The sequence below is a fragment of the Lampris incognitus genome, chromosome 7, assembly GCF_029633865.1.
Source record: "Lampris incognitus isolate fLamInc1 chromosome 7, fLamInc1.hap2, whole genome shotgun sequence".
NCBI classification, from domain to species: Eukaryota; Metazoa; Chordata; class Actinopteri; order Lampriformes; family Lampridae; genus Lampris; species Lampris incognitus.
Window position 1 is genome coordinate 39436160 of NC_079217.1, and position 26338 is coordinate 39462497.

At 43.9% G+C, this 26338-nt stretch overlaps 1 protein-coding gene across 1 annotated transcript; it reads left to right on the forward strand.

Moving 5' to 3' along the window:
• The first annotated feature begins 3267 nt into the window (after positions 1 to 3267).
• On the forward strand, positions 3268 to 26338 carry tiparp (TCDD-inducible poly(ADP-ribose) polymerase). Its single transcript, XM_056283558.1, has 7 exons — positions 3268 to 3575; positions 4853 to 5950; positions 14606 to 14792; positions 15318 to 15505; positions 20689 to 20997; positions 22650 to 22907; positions 24598 to 26338. Exons 2-7 carry the CDS (start codon positions 4887 to 4889, stop codon positions 24785 to 24787), a joined length of 2196 nt encoding a protein of 731 aa, XP_056139533.1. The 5' UTR covers positions 3268 to 3575; positions 4853 to 4886; the 3' UTR covers positions 24788 to 26338.

Here is a 26338-nt window from a genome sequence, read left to right on the forward strand (position 1 = left end):
CATGTTGTTGTTGTTTTTTTGGGGTTTTTTTTAAGCATAGCAACAACCCAGACTGTGTCTCTGACTCATGATGAGATAAGGCAGATAGCCTAGCTAACTATCATAGGTGCTGGGAGGTAAACATATCTGAGACTTTGGTCATTAAAAAGCAAACACTCTCAGGCACCTATAGGGACCCATCTATCATCAAAGGCAGCATGACAATGCACACTACACAGTCGTGTAAAATCTGGAGATTTGCCTGCTATAATTCATATAATAGAGACAAAATCACTGGCCATAACAACAGTAATTATGCTGCCAGGCTTTCTTTGCTGTTTATGGCACCGACAGGCTTGACTGCTAATCTAAAACCCATTACCTCAGTAAAATGTATTTTCACGTTTCCATCCCACAGAATTGTTTTGTGTGTGAAACAGGCGTGCCAAGACTGACATACTGCCACCAGTGTTAACTGGGCTGTATCGTGTTTTGTGCTGTGTGCACAGAAATGTTAAGATAAGACGAAGACCCCGGGACCTTGTGTTTTCATTCCTAAAAAGCTTAAATCATATGCCCATTCATGAATATTCTCTTTCTAGACTATTTTTTTTCTTCTTTCTGAAATCTGTACCCTAAGGAAGGATGAGAAGACCAGCAGGGGAGACATGACGAGTGCCTTTTCAGCCAAATGAGCTGCAGTAAAAGCCCATGTGTTGGCAAGCATCTGCCCTGTAGTACCAGCCTGGAAGAAACATGGGAAACATGGCATCTCCACCAGCACTGGGGGCACTGTTGAACAGGAAACTAGGATTATTTGCCTGTAAGGAAAGGAGAGAGATTTACTGCAAACCAACCAATATCACATTACTTATAATAGTAAGCATGCAACATTTCACTTGAAATAACAGCTTTCTCCCACATCATGAGTAGTGTGCCCCTAAACCTTTGTTTGTACAGGGGCCTGTATATCTGTTGATCTTCATATAATGATACACACACACACACACACACACACACACACACGTATATATATATATATATATATATATATATATATATATATGAATTTGACTCCCTGTGATGTAGGATATAATGTGATCACAGACCAGACAGATTGCAAGGATGACTGATATAAGGGGAAGATGGTCTATCCACCTCCAGGCATCTGCTTTGCTGACTTCTAAGTAGCAAATGGGGCTAAAACGGATTCATACTACAAAGCACAAAAGTTAAGGTTACGAGGAGCAGTTGTTACTTCTTTGTTCCTTGTAAAAAAAAAGTATACATAAACTTCAGAGGGAAACGATCTTGACTCTTTTGCTAATTCTTGATTTCATGTGGACGATTAGAGGAAATTCCAACTAACCTCTCATCCTGACACACCCATGAAACGACTTACTCCTTGTTTCATGCATGGCCTACAAATCTCTCAAGGGTTTTTGCAAGACAGACGACAAAATGCAAACTTGATCTGGCAGGTATCCGTTTTATAGGCTGTCCACATGGACGAGTTAGAACTTGCACAGCAGCACGCTGTTCAAGTCAACCGGCTGGGGAGGAATGTCGGAGTCTCGCTTGGTATGTAACCACGCAATCCCTCTCTCAGGTACGTCAGCAGTTCCCTGGCTGAAACAACAGGTGATGCTTGGTTTGTAATTTCTACATCACTATCATCTGTGGAACTGCTTTGATATGTAATCATTGTTTGACAGTTGATACTTATGTTAACTGCTTGCCCTATCAATTTAGTCTGTGACATACAGCACTGATTCTCAGTCAGGTCCTCAAGTACCATACTGCTGGCATTGCTGGTTTTCTGTTTTTCCGGGCAATTTATTACATTTACCTGTTGTTCCAGTTATTCCCGACTCCCATCAGGAATGTTTTACACCTGGAAAAACAGGTGAATGTAATGAACTATGTACAAGAAGCAGTACAAGTCGTACCTGAGGACCTGGATTGGGAAGTACTGACATGCAGATCTACTGTAAGTGATGGGACCTGCCACACACACACACACACACACACACACACCTTCCCCGCCTCTCTCATGCTAGTGTGTGAGAGGTCAATCTGAGTTGTGTGTCTGTATGTCTCTGTCCAATGGAGTAAACAAGGTTTGTGTGTAAAAAGGCATTGCATACACATTATGTTGCACTTTTGACCCTTATTATTTGTGCTTGGGATAGACTAGTAATAGATGGATTTGATTAATAAGGAATTCATTAACTTTAACATTCTTGAGTGCCGCACACTGGAATAAAGCTGTCTCTGGCAACACCCAGCAAGCTGTTTCATTTCATAAGAGAAAAAAAGACTATTTACTCTGTTTCCAACAGCCTAAAATGCAATAAATGACCTATCATATGTGATCACGAGGATCAAAACTAGTCTAGTTTGCATTCTTGGTGTTGAGAAAAGACACATTTAGCTTTTCTGCTTGCCCTGCAACAAACAGTGAAACTCATGCGTTAAAGCATTGCAGCACAGCATATTCTCCAAAATCTCATTTCTGGTTAATCAGTGGGGAGGGGGAGCTGACTCAACATATGGGCTACAGCGTCACAGTGCTGTAGTCAGTAGAGTAAATTGTTGGGTCTTTTTCCCAAAGAGAGGGCCTTTTTATTCCTGAGCATTGAATGCCTTGTGCAAGCCAATCTTTTGACATATACTACGGCAACAAATACACTATATTTTAGAACAGGCATAGGCAACCATGTGCCATGGAGGGCCAAGAGTATGCAGGTTTACTTTCTAACCAGTCACTACATCGGCTGATTTCACTGATTAGTCTGTCCTCTCTGGTTGAAAGTGTGTTAACCAGTGAAATCAGCCAATGTAGTGGCTGGCTGCAAGGAAAACCTGCATAGTCATGGCCCACTATGGCACATGGTTGCCTATGCATGCTTAACAAAAAAATAAAACTTATAATATATTTAAATGTATATATGGTGACTGAGCTCCAATTCCCAGGGTGACTGCTGTTTGGTTTCATTAAATAAACTTCTTACAATTTTTAATTGAACTTTTTTGGACCCCCCCCCCCCCCACACACACACCCCACTACCAAATGACAGAATAGGCGTACGCACTTGACTGTACTGCACGCAAAGGCCGGTGACAGCTCGCTCAGATCACCTCCAGACGACGCACCAACTCTGTCGTTAACGTCTCTATCTCTCTCTCTCTCTTTCTCTCTTTCTCTCCCTCTCTCTCTTTCTCTCCCTCTCTCTTTCTCTCTCATGCCAAGTCCCGCCCCTGAGCAGGTTAGCGGGCGGTGACTGGCTGACTGTGGGAGCCAGACGAGAGCGCAGTACGTTCCCCGCAGCAGCTGCGAAGTGCCTGGTCTTCCTCTGGGCTGCGGGACTCCGATAACTACTGAACCGGTCCTGGAGGACGGAGGCGGGGGGACAAAAAAACGGAAAACTGGAGAGCTACGAAGGGACGAGTGATACTGTCACTTACTTCTAACGAGCCGGGACTAGTCCAGACACGGATCATCTCCGGAATAGAAAGGCTACACCGATGTATGCACTGGATTATAACCACCACGGAGAGTTAGGACGAGGAAAAGAGTGGATTTTATCGAGCAGGTAGGGCCTTTTCCCGACGATAGATGATACAGGCCTGCGTGTTTCTGTTGGCGAGGCTGTAATAAATCATCCGGGCAGCCCTGTCTGCTGCAGTGCCTATGCGGTGCAGTTTCTCCGGCAAATTAAACGTAGGCTTTTCAAGAACGACAACTCTGCGCCTCGTCCTTACAGAGATTACACGGAATACGCGTGTATAATGATTTAAAGGCAGGGGGGAAGAAGCTCGTAGATCGCTGTAGAAACCGTGAAATAAAAGGGCTCCTTCGTCTTTTGTTGCTCCGCCGCAGTCCCCTCTGTTGTGTGTGTGTGTGTGTGTGTGTGTGTGTGTGTGTGTGTGTGTGTGTGTGTCCCAGACTACGTGCAAACTTGCTCGGGCTGCGGTGTGTGAGCGGCACGTAGGCGTTCGGGGCTGTGTATCTGGCCGCCGTGATCAAAATAGTCCCGAGAGGAGGGGACGTTTTGTAACAGCTTTGTCAACGATTTTATCGCTTTTGCCGAACACACAACTGTAATTGCAAATATGACGTTGCTCAGGGATTAAAGAAAGACCCCCCCCCAAAAAAGCTATCCAATTTGGCTTTCTTGTAAATGCAGTTCCCACTTCCTTAAAAAGTGTGACTGGCAATTAAGCCGGGCTGAATGCTGGTGCCAGGCCAGTTAGCTAGGTTCACGGCTAGCTAGCTAGCGAAGAATTAGCTGGTTTCAGTTGTAGGTCATCGTTCGTGATCGTTTTCCAGGAAAGGAAACATGACTCTCCGTCAATAGTTTTTTTTCCCCTTCTGCTTCCCGTGACCAATAAAACAATTAATCACCACCCTGAGTCAGGATGACTAACATGTTTGTTATCTATAACGAGACGTGCCCTCGGCTTTCGAAACTCGGCCCAGGTGTGTGTTCAAGTTTGGTCTATATTGGGTGGGCAATCTTCCCCAGCAAGGGCGCGTGTGGGTGAAGGTTTTTGTTCTAACCAACAGTTAAACACCTGATCCCACTCATCAACCAGTAGAGTCTCTGCTGAAGAGCTCCATTAGCACACACAACCGGTGTTGTTCTTTTACGACGCTTTCCCCCCGCTTCTCTCTCTCTCTCTCTCTCTCTCTCTCTCTCTCTCTCTCTCTCTCTCTCTCTCTCTCTCTCTCTCTCTCTCTCTCTCTCTCTCTCTCTCGTTTCGCTTCACATTGGATTTATTGGCATTGACTGTATTTATGTGCAGCGTTTGCTAAAGTATAACACTGTTTTACAAGAACGATACAACAACCCTTGTCGTTTCTTTTCAGGGCTGTCGGGATTTAGGTGTGCACCGAGGAGACCATGGATAAAACTTTGCTTAAACAGCCGAAAGAGAGCGGCGATAAAGTCCTGGACAGCGTGCCGACGGGACTCTCTCTGGACGTGAGTTTAAACATGGACGAGAGAGAGGATTTCACGGAACAGCAGATAGTCGGACTCCCGGACAAGATCCCCCTGGTGAAACCCTATTTCAAAAAGAAACACGGGCAGAGAAAAATCGACGCCAAATGTCTGCACCGGGCCCTGGAGGATCCTATTTTAACCACTTTGCTGACGGCGGACACTCTGGTCACTGGGGACGGGGTGTTCGTCTCCCACAGGCAGCCAAGTCGGACGCCGGGCAGCCTGTGCGCCGCGGCCGTGGTCAAACAGACCTGTATCGGCCAGGTGTGTCTGAAGGACGCGGGCACCGCCGCCGCGGTGACCGGGCTGATGGGCCACGACGCGGACCAGGAGATGACTGACGACACCACGGTGGAGCTGGAGGAGACGGAGAGGCCGAAGCTGACGGAGCTGGACCTCCAGATGGGGTCTAATCCCAAAACCCACTGTTTCCAGTTGAAATCGGCTCTCCGGCCGCACGACGTGGGGGCCGCGACCGTGGCGACGATGACAATAATGCCCCCCACCCCGGACGCAAGTTTAGTAGCACCCCCGCCTCCTCTTCAAGAGAAGGGCATTAAAACCAGTGACCTCTTCGCCTCTGAAGCCTTGCAGGGGACCAATTGCCTCCCCATCAAAGACAGTGGCGGTCCCCCTCCCAGCCTCCATGCCTCTCAGCTCAGCAAAGAGGTGATATTTCAGGATAAAAGCGAAGAGGCCTCTCTGGACCTGGTCTTTGAGCTCCTCACACAGCTTCAGTATCACACACACCAAGCAGACCTTGTCCCCATTTGTGTAGATTTCCTGCAAGGGCTGTGTGTGTACGGCAGCGATTGCGCCCACCACCACACCGTGTTGCCCTACCACTGGCAAATTCACAGAAGCAGCACTCAGACCTGGCAGAGCATAGCAGACGACGCTCAGGAACAGTTGGAGAGACTATACTGCAACCCGGACAATGAACAAGTCAGGCTCAAATTTCAGTAAGTACTCCACTATGTGGTTTTTACTGCACCTGAAGGCTGTCATAGCTTTGCAGGGGCCGTGCTGTCGTATCGAGCGCTCCCATTTTTATTTTCATTTCCCTTTTGGCACCGTCTAATGCTGGGTTGGAGTTAATTCCCTTTCAGTTCAGTTGTTTCAAAATATGAACTGAAACATCAGTTCACTCACTAATGGAAAGCGTCACTTTCAATATAGTGTAATTTGTTTATATTTTAGATATAATAACCATATTGTAGCTAACCATATTTTTCAAATTATGGGGGAAAACCCACTTCCTGAATTTGAACTGGATGCTGTTAAGTTTTCCCCTTGAGCTGTTTGCAGAGTGAATACAAGGCTGCTCCGTAGTTAAGTGTTAGGTGACGTGGAAAGGAAAGCATAGTGCAGGTAACTGACAGGTCATGTGATCTGCTGGATGATAGGTTACCTCTGGTTTGGTGAGTAGGTTTCAGCAGACCCAGCCAAGCTTCTTTGTTTGGTTTCAGCATGTGTCAAACGGAAAGCTTAGAAATGAAAGCTGCTTTTGTCAAATTGTTTAGACACATCCCTCAAACTAACTGCCATCGAATGTGTGCGTCTACATTTAAGAAATGTCACAATTTAGGGGTTTATTGTGTTTTCGATTTGCCCATGTACGTACATTACAGGGTACATATTCTGTGCAAGTCTTGCTGTTTGCATGTGTTTGTGCCTGTGTCCTGTGTATACATGGCCATTTCTCAGTCCTAGAGCTGAGTGCAGTTGTGTTTGTGTGATAATTACTTTATGCTTCTCAACTGTGGGATGCATAGAGTAATAAATTGTCTATAGTCCTGTTTTTCCTTCTCCCAATAATGGCTATCAATCTCGTGCTCTATATTGCTGCGATACAAGCACGCACGTGACTCGGTCAGCTACTAAATCAAGTCTTGTGATTTGTCAGAGCTTCATTTTAGACCAGGAAGTAGAGCACCCGCGGCGTAAAGCTGCGAACTTCCATGACCCTTTGCTGCCTGGTGCGGTCACTGACAGACTTGGCCCTCTCTCTCTTTCTTTTTTTTCCTCTCTCCTCTTTTCTCTCTTATAAGCTCTCTCTCTCTCTCTCTCTCTCTCTCTCTCTCTCTCTCTCTCTCTCTCTCTCTCTCTCTCTCTCTCTCTCTCTCTCTCTCTCTCTCTCTCTCTCTCTCTCTCTCTCTCTCTCTCTCTCTCTCTCTCTCACACACACACACACACACTTTAGGCTGTCTGGAACGCAGACACACTCACCAACACTGGACAGACAAGCTCGGTAGCTTGCAATGTTCACATGCACGCCTTTTAGCAAACAGATACCACCACCACCACCACCACCCTCTCTCTCTCTCTCTCTCTCTGTCACACACGCTCACATGCAGGCACTTGGAAATTCGTCATGGAGTGACTGACATAAAGCAAGCACGGCTTCCTGCAGAGCTGCAATGTGTCACAAACTGAAGCGCACACCAACACAATTTTACCATTATTGCATCCCACCCCTCACACGTCTTTAATGGGTTATTGAGGTCATTGGCTGGGTTGCTTTCATGTGTCTTGTGGAAATGTGTGTGTGTGTGTCTCTCTCTCTTTGTCTCTGTGCATGCCTGCATTTGTGTGTTGTTGAGTCAAGTTTTCAACCGAAACTTTATGCAAAGTGCAAGTTGATCTACAAACAGGACATGCTTCTGTTGGTGTCAGTCCAAATTGCCTCAAAGGCTTCTCACACCTCATAAATTCAGACAAAACCATTTGGCTTACCTGACCAAATTTGTAGTTGAAACTACATTTATTATTCATAAATGCCCATATCAAAACGTGTACATATATGTAGCCTACTATTTGAATTCTTGCTGCCTTTTACTTTACTACCTTTGGTCTACCACCAGATTCTCGACTATAAGACAATTGGATATTAAAAATGTTCACAGAGCGAGCGTTATTCTCAAGTTTGCATGACTTTCTTGAGATGATCAGCTCTTCTTCTAGGCTTGTTTTTATTGTTTAAAACATTCTAGGTTGAGTTGGAATAAGAGCGACACACTCTCTTGGGGTTGGGGACAAATTATAATTGTGTTTGTAAAAGTTGTAAAGGTCATAGCACAGTAGTATTTTTGGGACTGAAGGTTTGGTCAATCTGCCTTGTCAGAATTATGAGAGCGTGACACATTTTGGGATTTGCAGACATACTTCTGCCATTTTTCACTATTATTGCTCCCTGCTGGTTCTTATCTTACCGGAAGGGCTTTTTAGTTACAAAAGCATATAACTAAATCGCTTGGATGCCGCTTAAATACTTTTGGTATTTTTCTGACCTCAACTCTGATTCACAATAATCAACTAACTGAACACTGAAAACGCAACTGTAATGCATAATCACTCTTGTCTCCAGTTACATTGACATAAAAAAATATTTAATCACAAAGTTAATGGGTATCAAGTTTTGCCACTCCAGTTTAAGTTTATTCTGAATGTCTAATCCAGAGTTCAGAAACCAAAACCCTGAATGGAGATGGGCCTATTTGTCTGAAGTCACCATATAAGTCACAAAGTGAGCCTGTATCACAGATTGAGGCTTGTGTTACGATCAGTCTAAGCTTAAAAAATCACCTAGAGCAAAATTTAAGAAAACATTGGTTTTGGGGTGTTAAATTCTCAGTTCACTTAAGTGTCTGCATTATTGCATTACATTACATATGTGTGAGACCTCTTGTGGTGCTTTGTGCCTTTGTATAGAGATGCTATCCAGCCTGTCAACACACACACACACACACACACAGCAGGCATCGCTGTGGTTACAGCCAAAGGCAACTGATAACATCGTTAGTGATTTAAAGAGCAGCAGATGACTAAACAAGCCCTACTGTTGGTATGGCAACCCAGGCCTATTTGTCCTGCTTCCTTTGTGTGTGTGTGTGTGGGGGGGGGGTAGATGAGAAAATGTTCCAAATGACTTTTGTGTCTGCAAGTGACTGTGTGTGTGTGTGTGTGTGTGTGTTGAGCTGTTCTGATATGTGTGTATGATCCATAGCGCAGGTTAATCCCATCCATATGATAAACAGGAAGGAAAGTGTGGCTAATCCGCCTTAGTCATGAACTCGGCAGTGAGAAGGAATGTCAAAGTCATCACTTCTTAAAGTTAGACTGTAATAATCCTCTGCCTTAGCACTACTAGTCAATGGATAGATTTTATAAATGTGGGGTGTGTGTGTGTGTGTGTGTGTGTGTGTGTGTGTGTGTGTGTCTGGGAGAGAGTGAGAGAGATGGAAAAATCTAATATCTGTGCACACACGCCGCCTTTCTCTCTCAAAAATAGGAATGTATTCATTTTGACTTATCAACTTTTCTTTAAGTCCTCTGTCCATTTTTCAGTTGAGTTTAAGCTTGTGACACACAAGCGTCACAGTGAGGTTTGTCCCCTACCGTAAATGATGGAAATCTGTCTTAATGTTCTATTTGACAGCTGCACTGCAAAGTCCTTTGCAGGGGGCGCTCTTTTGTTGGCAAGGTGATAAAAAGGCTTGCTTGTCATTAACTGACATAAAGAGTCACTAAGTACCAGGGGCAGAACAACCTAACGCAAAGGTGTGTGTGTGTGTGTGTGTGTGTGTGTGTGTGTGGGTTTATGCTGCGGGATTCCGTGCCATGTTTGAGTCGGTGTGTTTTGTCTTGGTCAGCATTTGCACTTTAGAAGATTGTGTCAGATTGCGTGTGAGTGTATGTGCATGTGTAGAAAGGGGATGATTGTGTGTGTGAGGGCTTCCTCGCGTGCGTTGATTGTGTTTGAATAGATAGGGTGTCAGATAATGTGTCTAAATGTGTCTTTCATGTGTGTAAGTGCATGTGTGTGCACGTGTGCGTGTGTTGAGATAAAGTGTCAGACGGCCCATGGAATGAATCAGTGGGGCGAGGTCTAGGTCGCCCTGCCTCCTATTACTACGCGTCTGCCTTTTAACCCTCTCCTCTCCTCTCCTCCAGCCATCCCACAGTCTCTTTCTCTGGCCTCCTCTCGGCGGGCAGCTGTGGCTCAGAAGTAGAGCAGGTTGTCTGGTAATTGGATGGTTGCCGGTTCGATCATCCTCGGCTCATCCTTGCAAAAATGTTGAACCCCTAACTGCTCCCAATGAGCAGGTTGGCGCCTTGCATGGCTGACACCGCCATCGGTGTAGTAGTGTGTGTGTGCATGGGTGAATGTGAGGCGTTCATTGATTGTAAAGGGCCCTGAGTGGCTGTTGCAGCTAGAAAAGCGCTATATAAATGCAATCCATTTACCATTCATCTCCCGCAGCTATCTCATCCACATTTCCTGTTCTCTCTCGCTCTCTCTCGCTCTCTGTCATTGCACACCTGCATTTCACTCTTGCAGTGACCTGTGTTTGTGAAAGTATGTTCTTGGAGATTCTCTATATCAACGCAAGATCCTACTCATCCCCCCCCCCCTTTTCTGGTATCTGACTTTCTTTCATTTCTTCTTCTTTACCTCCTTTTTGCAATCTGCCTATAATGAGTTCTTTTTTTGTTTCTTTCTTCAGTACCGTCGACTCAGTTAGGAGTTTCCTCCTCCTCCTGTTTCTCACCCATTCTGTTTGTTGTTCAGGCAGGTTGAAATTCCCAGAAGAAGAGAGGAAAGAGAAAAAGAGAGCGAGGGAGAGCATGTGTGTGTGTGAAACAGTAGGAGAGAGTACACTGTGAGCTATGTCCCTCAGCGAGCTGAGCGATCTAGTTCAAGGTAGGACAGAGACACACTCTTCAGTCTGCATGGGAACAAACCAGAACATGCAGGTGTCCGCAGTACACATTCTTCTTCAATTCGTTGGGTGTGTGTGTTTTTGAGAGAGAGAGAGAGAGAGAGAGAGAGCGAGAGAAGGAGTGTTATGTGCCTGCATGTCACTGTACTGTACAACCTTATATGTTCTTGTGTGTGTTTGTTCCTGTGGTTGTGTTTGCTTCACAGACTGATTTTGCTGCTGTGAAAGCTAACCTGGTAAATGGTGCAGGGAGATAGTTGGTCAAGGAATAGTTAGTATGAGGAAATGACATTTATCACACTTACCCATAACAACTTTGTGTGTGAGTTTTGTGTGCGTGTGAGTGTGTTTTGCGTACGACTGTGTTTTTAGTCCTCATCAGCAGATTTGGTTGACTGGCTGACAGATTCAGCTTATCTAGGCGTGACTGGATGAATTTTGCATGTGTGTACATGAGTATTTTGAACTTTTAAAAGAATTTCTGTGTGTTTTGCGTGTGAGTGTGTACACACACTTGCCTCCTCTCTGGTCTGTGACGTTAACAATGGCATGATTTATGCTGGTGTGTGGGTCTTTGTGCGCGTGTGTGCGTCTGTAAAAAAAATAAAATAAGAGATGTGAATGTGGGGGTGGCAAGCTAGAGCCATCTAAAGTCATACTGACATCAGAGGATATTTTAAAACCTTTTTTATGTAGGAAAATGTTTAGCTGAGTGTTCATGCTTTATTTTATACAGTTGCCCCACATTAGACACTTGGAGCAGCCCAGTACAACCAGTGGCTTTTACTTGAAGTCACCTGAACAGCTCCACTGGGCCCAGCCAGGAGCCAGGAGCTCACGGACCTCCTCATCAAACGTTTTGTCTACTATCTTGGCTTACAAGTCACATTTAGAGAATCTTCTATTGGCACAATGGAGTCTTTATAAACTCTCTGGGGAAAGAGAAAAAAAAAACATCTTACTACTTTCAACCCCCCTCGTCCCTGTAGAGAAATGAATTCCTCAAGTATGAAAGGAATTACAGTTTGCATCTATTAAGTCGTTATTTCAATAGAGATGGTTGGTGGTTGTCACCTCGATTCATTCTCCCCTTCTCTCTTGCTCTGTCTCTCTTGGAGTTATGCTGTCTAGCATCAGACAACATCATATTAACCTACTTGTGGGGCAAATTAAGTTAAACAACTTTGAGCTGTGAAGCTACTAAATTATTGCTGTTCATTTCTGCTCTTTGTATTTGCGTCACGTGTGTGTGTGTGTGTGTGTGTGTGTGTGTGTGTGTGTGTGTGTGTGTGTGTGTGTGTGTGTGTGTGTGTGTGTGTGTGTGTGTGTGTGTGTGTGTGTGTGTGTGTGTGTGTGTGTGTGTGTGTGTGTGTGTGATCACGCTTTAAAAAACAACAGTTCAGGTGTGGTCTTGAGCAACTAACCTTGCAACTTTACTGCCAAGCTCTAAGACTGAAACCACAGAATCTAAGTGCACTTTATTTAACTGCAGGGATTTTATTTTTAGAACAGAGCAAACTGGCCTGGCAGTGAGGGAGGAGAGATGACTGACGCTTAAAAGCTCATTGACTGACCTCATTGGAAATCTTTCTTTGCATTTTGTGTGTGTGTGTGTGTGTGTGTGTGTGTGTGTGTGTGTGTGTGTGTGTGTGTGTGTGTGTGTGTGTGTGTGTGTGTGTGTGTGTGAGAGTGAGTGATGGGGAGGTTCCGGACAGTGGAAGGGTGCACTTTGTGCTGTTTTCCATACTCCCAATCTGTGAATGGGATCTGACGACAGTAGCATGACAGAGTTACAAGGCTGTAAAGTAGCCTTCTCATTAATGTAACAAAGTCCACTCAACTTCCTCGTGATAGCATCAGTCTGCGTGTTGGAAGGGTTGGATATCATAAGTCACTCTGGAGTTCAGACACACTCTCACATGCACACATGCCCCTTTTTGTACCACATTAGTGAGGAACTGTTCTGTACTGAGATGGAGAGAGAGATTCGAGTATGGCCAATAGTTTTTTTTTTTTGTTTTTTTTTTATCAGAGGAAAATGGCGAAGGGGCAAACAAGCAGGGAAGTACACCAGGAGACAGAGGATGGAGAAATGACCGTCAGAGAGAAACGTAGAACAGAAGAAACGGATCTGAGTAGAGCGAATAAAAGAGAAAAGAGCAAATTGAGCTGCGGGGAGACAGGAAGTCAACAGACGGGGGATATATATCCTTTCTTCTACTTCTGAAGAGGAAAAGAAACTCTTTTGAAAGAGCACATCTTTCAGCTATATTAGGAGTCATATTTCATCTCTCCATATCGCTGTCTTTTCGAATCCTGCCTATTTTTGTCAAGCGTTCCTCTGACTCCTGCTCATTTTGTTTCCACCTGCGCCACCTCTGTCACATTCAAGTTCAAGGTTTCATTGGTCTCGACATGGAAAATTACTTGGTGCAGCCACAAATTGAACGTGGAAAAAACATTCAGAAAATGTTGGATTAGATCATAAACCTGAACCTCTGCCTGTCTGTCCACCTATCCGTCTTTCTCACTCCCTCTTTCCTTTCTCCCCACTTTGACAAAGTTGGCATAGCCACACCTGCATCCTGGTTTTGCTCTTCTTCTTTTTTTTAATTTGTCTGGAAATCACAAACCCACTTCCCACTAGTGATTCTGTTTTGGTTTCTGCGTGTGCCAAGTAGCCGGTCCCCGTTTCATTTCCCCATAGAGATGCCCAGTCATACTATGACGTAGCTGAAATGATACTCTAAATATAATTTGTGTATGGGTGTGGTATGCGCTTGAGAATGCAAAGTAACTCCGAGTACAAAATGGTACGACACATTATCACCTTCTTAAGCAAAACCACAGTGCGTGCTGGTTTGTTTGCAGGCCTGCCTGTTACTGTGAACCGGTGACCAACAATGTCCCTTTGCTGCAACTTTGGTGCAACTGCAAACGAGTAGTTCTTTACAGAATGAGGAAACTTACAGTAGACTGTCTTTTTATCGTAATACAAAGTTTCACTTCTTCAAACTGAACTAATGACTAGACACAATCTCTCTCGCTCTCTGCCCTTGCCTTTTTTTCCATTAAATTCTGAGCGGAAACCGCAAAAATAGAATGTTATTCATGCAATAGTCATTTGGTTAATCCATGCAGAGACACACACACACACGCCCTTCCCAGACGAGTGACCTTTGACATTACATCCAGTTAGTTTCCCAGCAAAAATCATTGAGCCCATTAACACTTTCAGGCTGTGACTGTGATTTGACTCTGTGTGTATTTGTGTGCGTGCTTGTGTGCATGTGACTGCCTCCGCCTGTCTGCTAACCATGGCATAGCATGCCAGCATACACTGATGTGGTGTGTTAGTGGTATATCTGACCCAGAAAGCATTTGCCAGAGGCCCTGGGTAACACAAGCGTAGACACTCAAACAGAGACACACAAACGCACACAGTCTGACATGCACACATGTACAGACAACACTCAGATGTAATGAGGTTTTGACCCAGACTTATTCCAACAGACAGAGGTTAAGGGAGGCTGTTTGTATGAGAGAAAGAAGAAAAAAAAAAACACAATACAGGTCGTAGATGTAAAATAATTGGTAACAATCCACCAGTTTCACATCTGTAAGTCCATTATCTATTTAGCTTGCTCATGCTTTAGTGCACTCTGTGTGATAAGGACAAATTGGCTACTGTGAATGGGGTTGGGGGTTGAGCATCTGACTTTACTTCCCGACTACCATGTCACAACCTCATGTTTATAGACTTGGCTTGTGTGTGCTGTGCTCTGTTTGTTTGTTCCATGGATTTGTCTAACTGGATGTTGGTGCAACATTTAGTCAGTGGCACTGCTGCAGCATGTTTTATTTTTAACTCCTCGTGTGCACTCTGTGTTTCAGGGGTCGAGTATTCTCCTTAGACTTCGGGACAATGCGAGTGTGTGACCTGGAGTTTGACAGTGTTCGACGACTGACCACTCCCCCAAGCCCTTTAAGCACGCCAGCAAACCCAAACCCCGCCCTGAACTGTCACACAGTGTGGAAATACTACTGCAGAGACAACTTTGGCTGGAGAGAATACTCTGAGGTGAGGTAGTGTTTGTTTGCTTGTGTGTGTGTGTGCGCGCGTGTGCGTGTGCGCGCGCACGTGTGCATACAGCCAGACACACCAATGAGTTCATACTGATCAGTTCTCTAAGCATTATAACAGGATTGTTAAATCAACACACACAAGCACATACTCTCAGTACCTTTGTGGTATAATTGTTCCCAGGGAAGAATATATACCACCAAATGAGTAAAGATCAGCAGTACTCCATCCAGCCGTGGCTGTGTGTGAGTGAGAGAGTGTGAAAGGTTTCATGACGACACTAGTTATCAATTTGTCCTGTTGTGATGTGAATACTTAGCCATTCTTGAATGACTTTCCCCATCTCCCCGTTTCCTTGTCTGCTAAACATCGGGGGGTTGTGAGCTTGTATGCATGTGAGAAATGCAAGATGACCAGTTGGAGCTCCCTTTGGTAAATTGACAAGTCAAATTATCTCAGTCTTGTTTGCTCATATTCTTCCCCTTTTTCCTCTCCACCTTCCTGTACCACTCTCCTCTCCAGCCGGTGGTGAAACTGATAGAGGAGGCAAGTGGCAGGGGTCTGAAGGAGGTGCGATTCATTACGCTCCAGAACCAGTATATCCTCAACATCAGGGAGGGCTTCCAGCAGAATGCCGTCTTTGGTTTCAGGCGCCAGATCAAGAAGCGGCCCATGTTTATGTCCTCTGTGGTTCTCACACCCCACCTACAGTGAGTTGACATTTACTAGTTCACTTGACATAATCAACCTTTGAGCTGTACAAACTGAGGGAAGGGAGTGTCTGTATAATAAATCTGACTTAGAAGGATAAGTTGGTGCATGAGAACAGGGTATTCCAGCAAGGTTATCAGCTTGACACATCCTGTCACTGATGTGTTGTTGAACTTGGGGCCATGTGACCAAAATAATTTACATAATAAATACTTGGCAACTGAACGGTCATGTTTTACACTGACCCTCACCAGTGATCAGACCTGAAGATAGAGGTTGTTTATTTTGAATGGGTGCATAAAGACTTAAGCTCCAACAATCATTCCTTGCCTTAGTTGTTTTTAATCACTTTAAAATTAGCTGCATGTTAACAAAAACATTTTAAATTGGACTTGTTCTCTGTCTGAAAGCCCCAGATACATTTTTTGGATTTAAACCGTTTGGAATGATATTTGTTCCCATTATAACTGTTGCTCCTTTTGCTGCACATGACATTATAATTACTAATGCTTCATTGTTTACCCACGTCAACCGGTCTGTGAATGCAATTCTTCATCACAGTGAGCAATATATCTTACTGTAATGATTTCTATGGGGATTATAAGACAAATACTCAAGTCCTATGTGAGTGATCCTCACATATTTGGTATTTTGATATTCACTGCATAATTTTCTTTCCCGTCTCAAAGCTGTAATGTCAGTGTTGGTATGTATGCTCTTTACGATTAAATAAATCTTACATTGTAAGTGGCGCTTGTAAATTGACTTTAATATTGATATGTTATAGGTATAGCGGACTGTGTGCATGTATGCACGTGTGTGTTTGTTTCAGGAACAGTCTGTCCGAGGCTGAGCAGTCGAGGTTATTAATTTGATTGACAGACAGCCCTTGTCCGGCCCTCTCTGGTTTGAATTCGCTCACTTTCTCTTTCTCCCCCCACGCAACTCGCGCAGCCCAAAATTTGCAACTGCGCGGAATGTATGTATAGCAAGCGCGCCAATAGCGCATGCTCCAGATAGCAAAATGGATGCTTGTTTTGTGCGAGGAGTTCCACTGTTACCCACATTTATATAATTCATCTTTGAATGAATTCAAACACAGTCAAATGGTGTTGAACTCCTGGTGAGAAATCACGCAAACGCTTGGGGGAGACGAAAACACCTGCCAGTTGGCAAACAACATTTTGGTGCATTAGCGCCACCAACTGGAATGGAGTCTAGCTCAGGAAATGTGCATACTTTAAACACCAGACCGACGCAGACCCTCAATTGTAGTAAGAATGGAACCGCGTGCGTGTCCCCTGGATTTATAAAGAGAACTGGATACAGGAAGTACGCCAGGCTAACTTGCCTAACTTACCTCCATTGCATGGATATTAGCAACATGTCTGATGTAATGTTAGCACATAACGATTGATTATTGAATTAGCATTTTAATTTCCCCAGCGCCGCTGCCTCCTTAAAAAACACTAGCTGCTGCAGCTACTAGGCGAGGCTACATGGCTATTACGAGCAAGCTGTGGAGTTAGGTGAACTACTTCCTCTCATGAACGTGCGGTGCTACGAGCACACAAACTGTCGTTCATGTGAGCAAGCCCGAGACCGAGCAGATGGGAGGCGGGGTTAAAGGAAACCCAAGTGCGCTTGCTCTATGGGCCCCACAATGTGGAAGCTATGCGGAAATCCAGGTAAACAAGTTTGCTTCATGTGCTACTGAGCAACTTTCATTGGAATGAACAGCGCCCCGCCTCCGACGCTGTATCCCGTTCTCTTTATACGGCCATGGTGCGACTGTTACAAGTCTGCAGCTGTCTGCTAATGCTAATGTGGAACTCAGAAAGTTATGTCTGAGGCAGCCTCTCTTGCACAGTCAGGGAATGAACTTCTTCATTCAACACAAAGCACCTAATCCCCCAACTCGAGTGTGTACTTTTATTAAACTTTTGATCCACTGGAAGTGAACAGAAAGCCATCTTCCTACTCAGTTTAACTTTTATCAACTGTAACTCAACATCAGCAGTTGTCAGCTGCCTTAACGAAAAACCCTTAAGTCCTTAACCAAATACTGAAAAACAAGACAACTGGAGGAGAGAGAGGTATGGGGCCAAATGTATCAAACTGTAAATTCATCCATAAAATAATCTACTACTACTTTCAGCTGCTCCCGTTAGGGGTCGCCAAAACTGGAAAACTCCATACGTAAAGTTTTTCTAAGATTTATGAACACTACGTACACGCTCAGTACGCACAACCATTAATGCCTCATTTCACAATGAGCGCAATCTCAATTAATTGGTCATATTAGGCATCATTCATTAGTGGCCCAAATTCCCACATTTTCTTCCAGGCTAAATAGGCTGAGGCTAGATCAATGGCTTAATTTATAGATATACATTTTACTCCCATTGTAGGCCAATTATAAACTGTCATTTGTTATGCATGCACTTTCTCTCTTCGCCTTTCAGCCACAGTCACTATATTAGACTGACCCAACAGCATACACATGGTTTCTAAACTGTGCAGAGGTGAACAGGTTCTCATACTGTTTTTTTTTTTTTTTTTCCTCATAAATCTGAAACTCTGTAGCCGTACGCATGTTTTGGAGGCCGTTTTTATGCGTACGCACCTTCATATATTTGACCCCTGGAGTACAAACTGATGGAGGGGTGACAATAGCAAAAAGAATTGGAGAGACCGCGAGAGAGGAAATAGGAGACTGAGTGAAATAAGAGAGGAAGAGAGTGCAGGGAGTGGGACAAAAGCTTTTCCCAAAAGCATTTTAACAGGTACGATCCATCGTAAGTTGATGACGCGCTACCGGCTTGTGCCTCCAGGCTGCTAGAGCATTCCTGTCAGTGCCCCGCATAGTATGGATGTCAGAACGAACTGTTCCAACAAGACCTGAACTGGCCAGACGGAGAAGACAAAATGGAGTGTGAGGTGTGGGTGAAAAGGAGGAGAATGCGAGTCAAACAGATAAAACCAAACACAGAGGGGATAACAGGAGAGAGAATGAATGAGAGGGAGCTAGGAAGCATGAGGGAGAGAGGGGGAGAAAAAGAAGTGGAAATACAAGTGAATAGGAGAGGGTGGGGGGTGTAGTGAGAGAGGGAAGAGAGTGAAAGATAGGGAGAGCGGTTTAAATGGCTTCCAGATTGGGTGCAGAGGAGTGAGAAACGTGACTGCGGGTTGTTGGAATGTGGAACGAGGGATTTGTCCTCGGGACGTTTTCATCCGTTTGTTCACTCCATCCATAGAAACCCTTATGCTGCCTTCTCTCTCTCTCTCTCTCTCTCTCTCTCTCTCTCTCTCTCTTTCTCTCTCTCTCGCTCTCTCTCATCTTTTAGTGTTCCAATAAGGGGAAATTCTACAGACTATGCTTTATCACAAGATGTGTAGATCAAGTTTTAATGATAGCGGACGTCCTATCGACTCCACCAGTCATGCTGTCTGTGATCCCTTCAAAGCACATAGGGAATAGAGATATCGATTGAGGGAGAGATCGAGACTGGAGAGGCGAGATAAGAGACAGAAAGAGAGGGAGTGAGACGAATGAGATGAGGAACTGTCATGCTCCCTCTGAGAATCATACCAATCAAAGTCCCTCACTAACGCACACACACACACACACACACTCACACTCACACGTACACTTTGTTACAGCTTGATGGGGCTAACAGCATTTAGACTCAAGAGAGCGATAACATGACAGCCCAAACCACTGTTATTGACTCCAATGCCAGACAACAGTTTCTCTTCCTGACACCTCAATGACGGCTCCACAATAGCATTCCATTTCTCTCTATTTTTTTCTTCCTGTCCCTTGGTCTCTTTCAGGCACAATCCCTCCCACCCTTTTCTCTCCATCCCTCCCTCAATCTCTCCATATACTGTCATCCCCATATTACTCTTTAATTTGCTCTCCTCTCTTACGTCCGTGTCGTTCTTTTTCTCTCCCCGTTCCTGCCATGGCCCTTGTGTTGTCTCTTTGGTGTCTGGTTTTCATTTTCACGCGGCCCTGCTGTTTGGTTTATGATGGCCGACACTGCCGTAGAGTCGAGGCATGGCCCGCTCCCGCAGCACAGTGATGTCATTGTTGACAGTTGTGGGATTATGATTTTGGAAGCAGCACCCGTTCCCTGTGTTGCCACAGTGCCTCGGACAGAGGTTTTGTTTACGTCAGGAAACGACTTTGATTGGGAACACTGGCGATGCAAGTGAGGGCCGATGTGAGCTAGCTAGTATACTGGACAGCATGACATTTAGATGGTGCTTCTGTTAGCCGTTTTCGTGCACAGGCAGTGTTTTAGACCACTGAGATGGGTAATACAACCTTCAGTATGGATGATGTTGCATTTGTTCCTGTTTTTGAAATTCAGAATGGCACATAGTTCATTTTAAAGACAATTTGAAATGAAAATTGCCCTTTTTTTTACCTTAATTTATTTCCCCAGTCATATTATGCACCTATTCAACAGTTTATGCACACAAAAAAAATCCCCGTTTATGTAGTTTACATCACAATCTAAGCACCTTAAATTCTTCTTTAAGAGCAAAGTTTTTGTGATTGCTTCAACAAATCCGAGCAGGCACGCCTGCGACATTCTGACCAATAATATCATAAAATGTTTTGCATCCAATCAAATCCTGAAAGGTCTAATCTCTTGCCCATCCTAATATCCTGTTTTACTTGGAAATATGTCACATTACAGAAGCAAGATAAGCTCTGAATGTTGTTTCATGTTGTCTCTAAGTAAATTATTTGGAAAGCCCGGTTTATATGCTCATTTCTGGCTATTATAATATTTTTGTTCCAATCCCTAAAAAATGTAATGGTAATAAAAATCTGTTAAGGAGTGCTGATGTGATTGCTCCTTACTGTGGCTTCATACCATTTCTAAGCATCATACCCTCTACAGTCCATAAATAAGAGTATGCATTCTAGTAGTCTATCCTATTTGTTGTTAATATTACTGTTTACATTGTAGAGAAGTGGCTTAGTGAAAGGTGAATCACAGTCTCAAATTCTACATTTGTCAGAGAAGGTGGTAGACTGCACCCGTTTAAGGCCAAATGGGCTAAAACCAGCGGTTGTTTTGGACTGCGTTTACGAATACACTTTAACCAGTGTTTGCTCTGTTTAATGCCTTGTTCATTTTTCTCTCTCCCCCTCTCACTCTAGGACTTTGGGTGGCCTCTCTTCATCTGCTCTCCCATCCTCATCATCTCCCTCCTCTTCTTCTACTTTCTCTGTGGATCTGTCCATGTCACATCCTCTGTCGCCAACCTCCACCAACTCCCCCAGCCTTTTCCCGGAGACATGGTTGCCCATGACGACGAACCAGGACTTCCTGCAGGTGCCAGTCTCTCGTGATGACCGTAGCTACCGGACGGTGTACAGCCTGTTCCATAAGACGGTGTCGGAGACCAAGTTCAGGATCCTCAAGATCCTCCGTGTTCAGAACCCATTTCTCTGGGAGAAGTACAAGAGGTCAGTTCTAGAACAAGACCAAAAGTAATTTTCAAGTATGTGTGTCTGCTATGTATTTTTGAAGACCTTTCTGGAGATGTCCCTTCGATACTGGAGATGTCAGTGGCATTCTGTGAAGTTAAACATTGTACATTTAAAGTCTTGCTTCCATCCTTTCCCTGTTTGTAACAGTCTTGTACAGAGGTAACAGAAAAACATTAATTTCTGTTATGATCACAAGCTGAAAGCTTATTTTTGCTAAGTGATGTTACAGGAGCTAACGAAATGTTGAATGCCCCCATCAATGATGAGTGCCTTTAGTTTTTTTTTTTTTTTTTTTTTTTTCACAAAATGACATTTGTTGGTTATACAATAATGTGCAAAACAGTTGTGGATAAGGTAGTGGACTGCTTTATTTAGCTTAAAGTTGTACTCAATGCGCTTGCGTTGTGTTGTGCTACATCGCCATATTTGGTTGCAGCTTCTTGCAAGTGATTGGTTGGCACGTTTTTTCCACCAAAGGAAAACATGTTTATCTTTAAATAGCCAGGTTCCTCTTGTTAAGATCAAGGATGTTTTGTACAGGGGAGGGGCTGTATGTTTTGTTGCATACAGTAATAGAAATGCATTTCTTAAGAAGTCTATACACAACTTCATCAAAAGGGGCGAGTAAGAGTGGAAACCGCAAAGGACAGACTGAGAAGCGAGACGTAATGGATCCGAGTGCATGGGACTGCGTGAGAATAGTTGGCAAAAGTGTGTGAATAGAGCAGATGGAGAGATGTCTGGTGATGATGATGTTCCTGTTGTGAGCGGTTGGCACACCGCTATGGTTAGAAAGGGACCGCTCCCATCCCATGTGTGACAGTTAAACACTCCCACACTGGCTCACACAACATGGTTTCACATTGACTGTGACTGTGTCTCTTTGTTTGTGTGCGTGTGTGCGTGCGTGTGTGTGCCTGCTTGTTGCAGAGACTCAGGAAGTGGTGTCCCCGCTGAATGTCCTTTTCTCACACTATAGCTGTGACAGAATGAGTCAGGATAGGAAAGCATGGGCTGTGCATGGGTGCGTGCGTGGGTGCATGCATGGGTGTGTGCGTGTGTGTGTGTGTGTGTGTGTGTGTGTGTGTGTGTTGTCATTCCATGTCAGGTCACAAGCTGTGGGGGTCACAGGAGGTCAAGCTGAGGTCACAGCCTACCAACTAGAAACGCTTTCACCTCAGTTTGGCTGCCTGATCTGCTCACATCAAACAAGATAGAACTCTCTCTCTTTCTCTCTGCGTGTGCGCGTCTCTGTGGGTTTGTTCTTTGAGAAACAGTAGATTAGACGCAGTATCCTTAACCAGTCTCGCCACGGATGTGATCACAACTTGGAAGAGCAGAATTGCTTATAGCTAGTTGCTAATTCATTAGCCGAGAGATGTGCTGTCTTTATGCATTAGCCAAATGTATTTAGTATCATTGCATTGGGGATTTATAAGAAGTTAAGAATAATATGTTCGTGCACTCAAAATGTAAAAGAAAAAAAAACCTTTGCTTCTACCTTTGCTTCCTTTGTCAGTTTCTCTCCACATCTGCAAAAATGTTCTCGTTACTCTAGAACAGTGAAAAAGTGAATCTGTGACAGAGCCTAATGGCTTTCATCTGTATCCACCCATCACTCCAAACAGGAAGAAGGAATACATGTCACGGCGTCTGACTGGGATGGAGAGGCTGCTGAGTGAACGCCACTTGTTCCACGGTACATCGGCAGATGTGGTGGAGGGTATCTGCAAGCACAACTTCGACCCGCGCGTCTGCGGCAAGCACGCCACTATGTTCGGGCAGGGCTCCTATTTTGCCCGCAAGGCCGTCTACTCCCACAACTTCTCTAAGCGCTCGCCCAAAGGTGTCCACTGTATGTTCCTGGCTAAGGTCCTCACTGGCAGGTGTGTATAGGTTTTGTGGTTTTCAAAGTGAAACATCTTCATTGGTTTAACACCAATTGCCTTTTTAATAAATTAGTCTCCCCTTTTTACTGCCTTTTTCCTCATACTGTGTTAATTTTGTTTGTGTTATCCCTTATCAGTGACAGGTGTGTATGTATGCTGCGGTGTTATACTAATGCATTCACTGGGAGGTTGTTGTTTTTTCACTTTGTTTTACTGCAGGTATTAGTTGGAAGGGACATGGATGTCGTGACTTTAGTAATCTTAAGGTTTCATGTATCCTTGTACATAAAATTTTGTGCTTGAAGGCATGTCATTTGGAATAGCACATGAGGTTTATGTCTAATCATTGACCAAATATCTTTTCTTCAGTTTATATCGTCATTGAAATATGTCCCTTTGTGGATATCTTTTAGTCACTCACTGTATCTTGCTGCATGTCAGCCAAATTACCTTGTAGTGCGTCAAAATTAAATGCCCTGTTTGCATCAACATTACTGCAGTTGTGAGGAGCCTAAAGCTATTTGCCACAAACCAGAGGTTAGTCATGTTAATCGCATTCCTTAAGTGGAAATTGAAACTACAGCCACACATGTAAAACAGCTGATTTGGCTGAAACCATTATACATTTCTAGCTTCATTTTGTTGTGCCAGACATAGCTCTGTGGTGTGCCCAGAGGATAGTACAGTGGTTAAAACTCCAGCATTTTGAACCACACACACACGTGCCCCCCTCCAACCACCCTTTGCCTGGGTTTAATTTTCACCACAGCCCAGAACGAGACATTGCTTCCAGACCGTTTCAGAGAAATATTTCAATATGGTTTTTAGAAGTTTGAGGTATGCCGGTATTTTTTTTTTCCGCCGCAGTACAATCCAGAAATGGACACTTGACTGGCAAGAAAATATCCATTTAACACAACTCAAAATAAAGCCAAATGTTTTTTCCACAGGTCTGTTTGTTTCCAGTTGGGTTTTTTTTTTGTCCCCATCATCCTCTTTGCAAGAATACTGACCACTTCTGCAACTAACTCAATTTTGCTGTCTGCTTGCAGCAACATGGAAAAATTTAAATCGAGCTTTCATATTCAGACTCAACCCACCATCTGTGTCTGTTTTACAGGAGAAAACAATCTCAATATTGTTTTTAATAGGATGTTCATAAAGTAGTGCCTGTAAGCTTAAGAGACAATAATGGATAATGGATAATAATGAATATTCTAATAGTGGATATTAAGGGGGAAAAAAACAAGTTGCTTTTAATAAATTGGCAGATTGAATACATTTAGATTATTTATATAACATCATATGCTTTTAATTCTAAAGAGCTATTTGACCCACAAGTATTGGCCTTGTTATGTTACTTTCGGATAGCGGCGATTAAAATGGTGAATTGGTTGATTCCTTTGTGTGTTAGGCTCAGTATTCAAATCTAAGTGAACATGTGAGCAGCAGTTTTCCTGTCAAAAATTGAAGGCATACTTATATGTGGGGGAGGGGGGCATTGACAGTACCATGAATAAATATAGCTGAAATTGAAATAAATACAAAAGGATATATTCATACCATCTTAATCAACCAGACAGACAAATCAGTCAGCCTCTGGTTCAACTTATACTCATCTTTTTCTGTGGAAAGCCTCTACCATTCATTTGACCACCTACTTAGCTCCCTTTTCTGTCCCATACAGGTTCACTGTGGGAAACCCTTCCATGCGACGTCCTCCACCCATCAGCCCCCGCGACCCCTCCAGTGACCTCTATGACTCCTGCGTGGACAACTGGGTTGATCCCCAGATCTACGTCATCTTCAATGATGACCAAAGTTACCCCTACTTTATCATCCAATACGAGGAGGTTCCCAGCACAGTCACCATCTAAGCACCAGATCAAATCTCGGTCGAGTTGTATTCGCAACTTGTGTTAACGGTTTGTTTTAGCCCGCTTATGTGCTGGATGAGCAGGGTCGCCTCATAAGGCAATAAGCAGACTTATTAAGAGTGTGAAAACTCAAAATAGTTTGAATTCAAACTCAAACATACTTAATTCAAACTCAAACTCAGTTAATTCAAACACAAAGTGTTTGAATTAATTGAGAATGTGCCTGACACTACTTGACTGAATTGTCTTGATGTGGTTAGCCAGCCATATCTGGCACTCAACACAGGTTAAAACAAATGCTAAAATTGATTAGCAAATACCATATGGCCCCAGGTATGCACTGGACCAAGATCAAACCTACACATCTGCATTACTAACAAGTCGCATTAAACTGGACTTAACCAGAAGATCAGCTCTGCTTTGTCGTCCAGTACCAAGAAGCCCCATTTTCACTGAAGCTGTCTTCAAAGACCAGACCAGACCAGACCAGATCAAACAGGCCGAAACCAGAGTAAACTGGTCAAAAACCGGACTGGACTAAAGCAACACCTGTTTCATCCAGTATTATGAGGTTCCTGGCACTGAGGATACTTGAGACCACACTGGACTGGACTTTGCCAGGTCAAACCAGACTAAACTGGCCCAAACGGGACGGAGCAGGCATAACCCTACTTCTGTATGAAGAGGTAGCTAGTACAGAACACTGGACCAGAAAGAACTTTGTCTAAATCATGTTAATCTGGACCAGAACAAGGAAAAAAAGCAAACCTAATCCCTTAATCATTTTAAGTTGGTACCTTGTGGTTGGTATCATGTGGCTATCTGAATGTGGCTTAATATCACGGCCCAACTGTTTCCCAACTCAGCAGTAGAAAGTAGTGCCTCGCCATTACTGTAATTGACCGACTGGCTGGATTCTCCTTAGGAAGCAGTAACCAAAATTGCCAGGCCCTCCACACTAGCATAGTTATCATGGTGATATTCCGACCCACCCTGTTCCCCTGAATACGGAAAGCGTAGTGATAGTACACCCGGCCTTTCCCTAACATGAGTTTTTGAGTATATGTGCTGTGTGTTTGAATATTTGACTTTAGTGGACAGCAACCTTGTGGCCTCCTCAACAGGAAAATGGACATGAAATTCAGTCAGACTCAGTGCGTCCCAAATTGATATTTACAAATCCAGCCTGCCATTTTGGGGCTCGTGGAGAGGACTTGCACCAAGACCGTACTGTTTGGAGAGGACGTTTTGCCTCGCCACCCGCCATTTTGGTTTTTCATGGGGGGTTAAAGTGTGTACAGTTTCACTGAGATTCGATGCTGCCGCGACAGCGTAGTGTTTCGTTATTTTCAAAAAATAAAAAACCAAACTTCCTGAATCGTATCTATCTCTCGGACCGCTATCTCTCTTTGAGAGACAGTAGACATGCTTTGTCAAAACAAACTGTACAGATGTTCTCCTTGTTAATATTTGAACTGTGTGCCTTTTGTTCATAAAAAATGTTTATTTATGTTAGTTTAATGTAACATTGATTAAATAAAGAATCTAAAA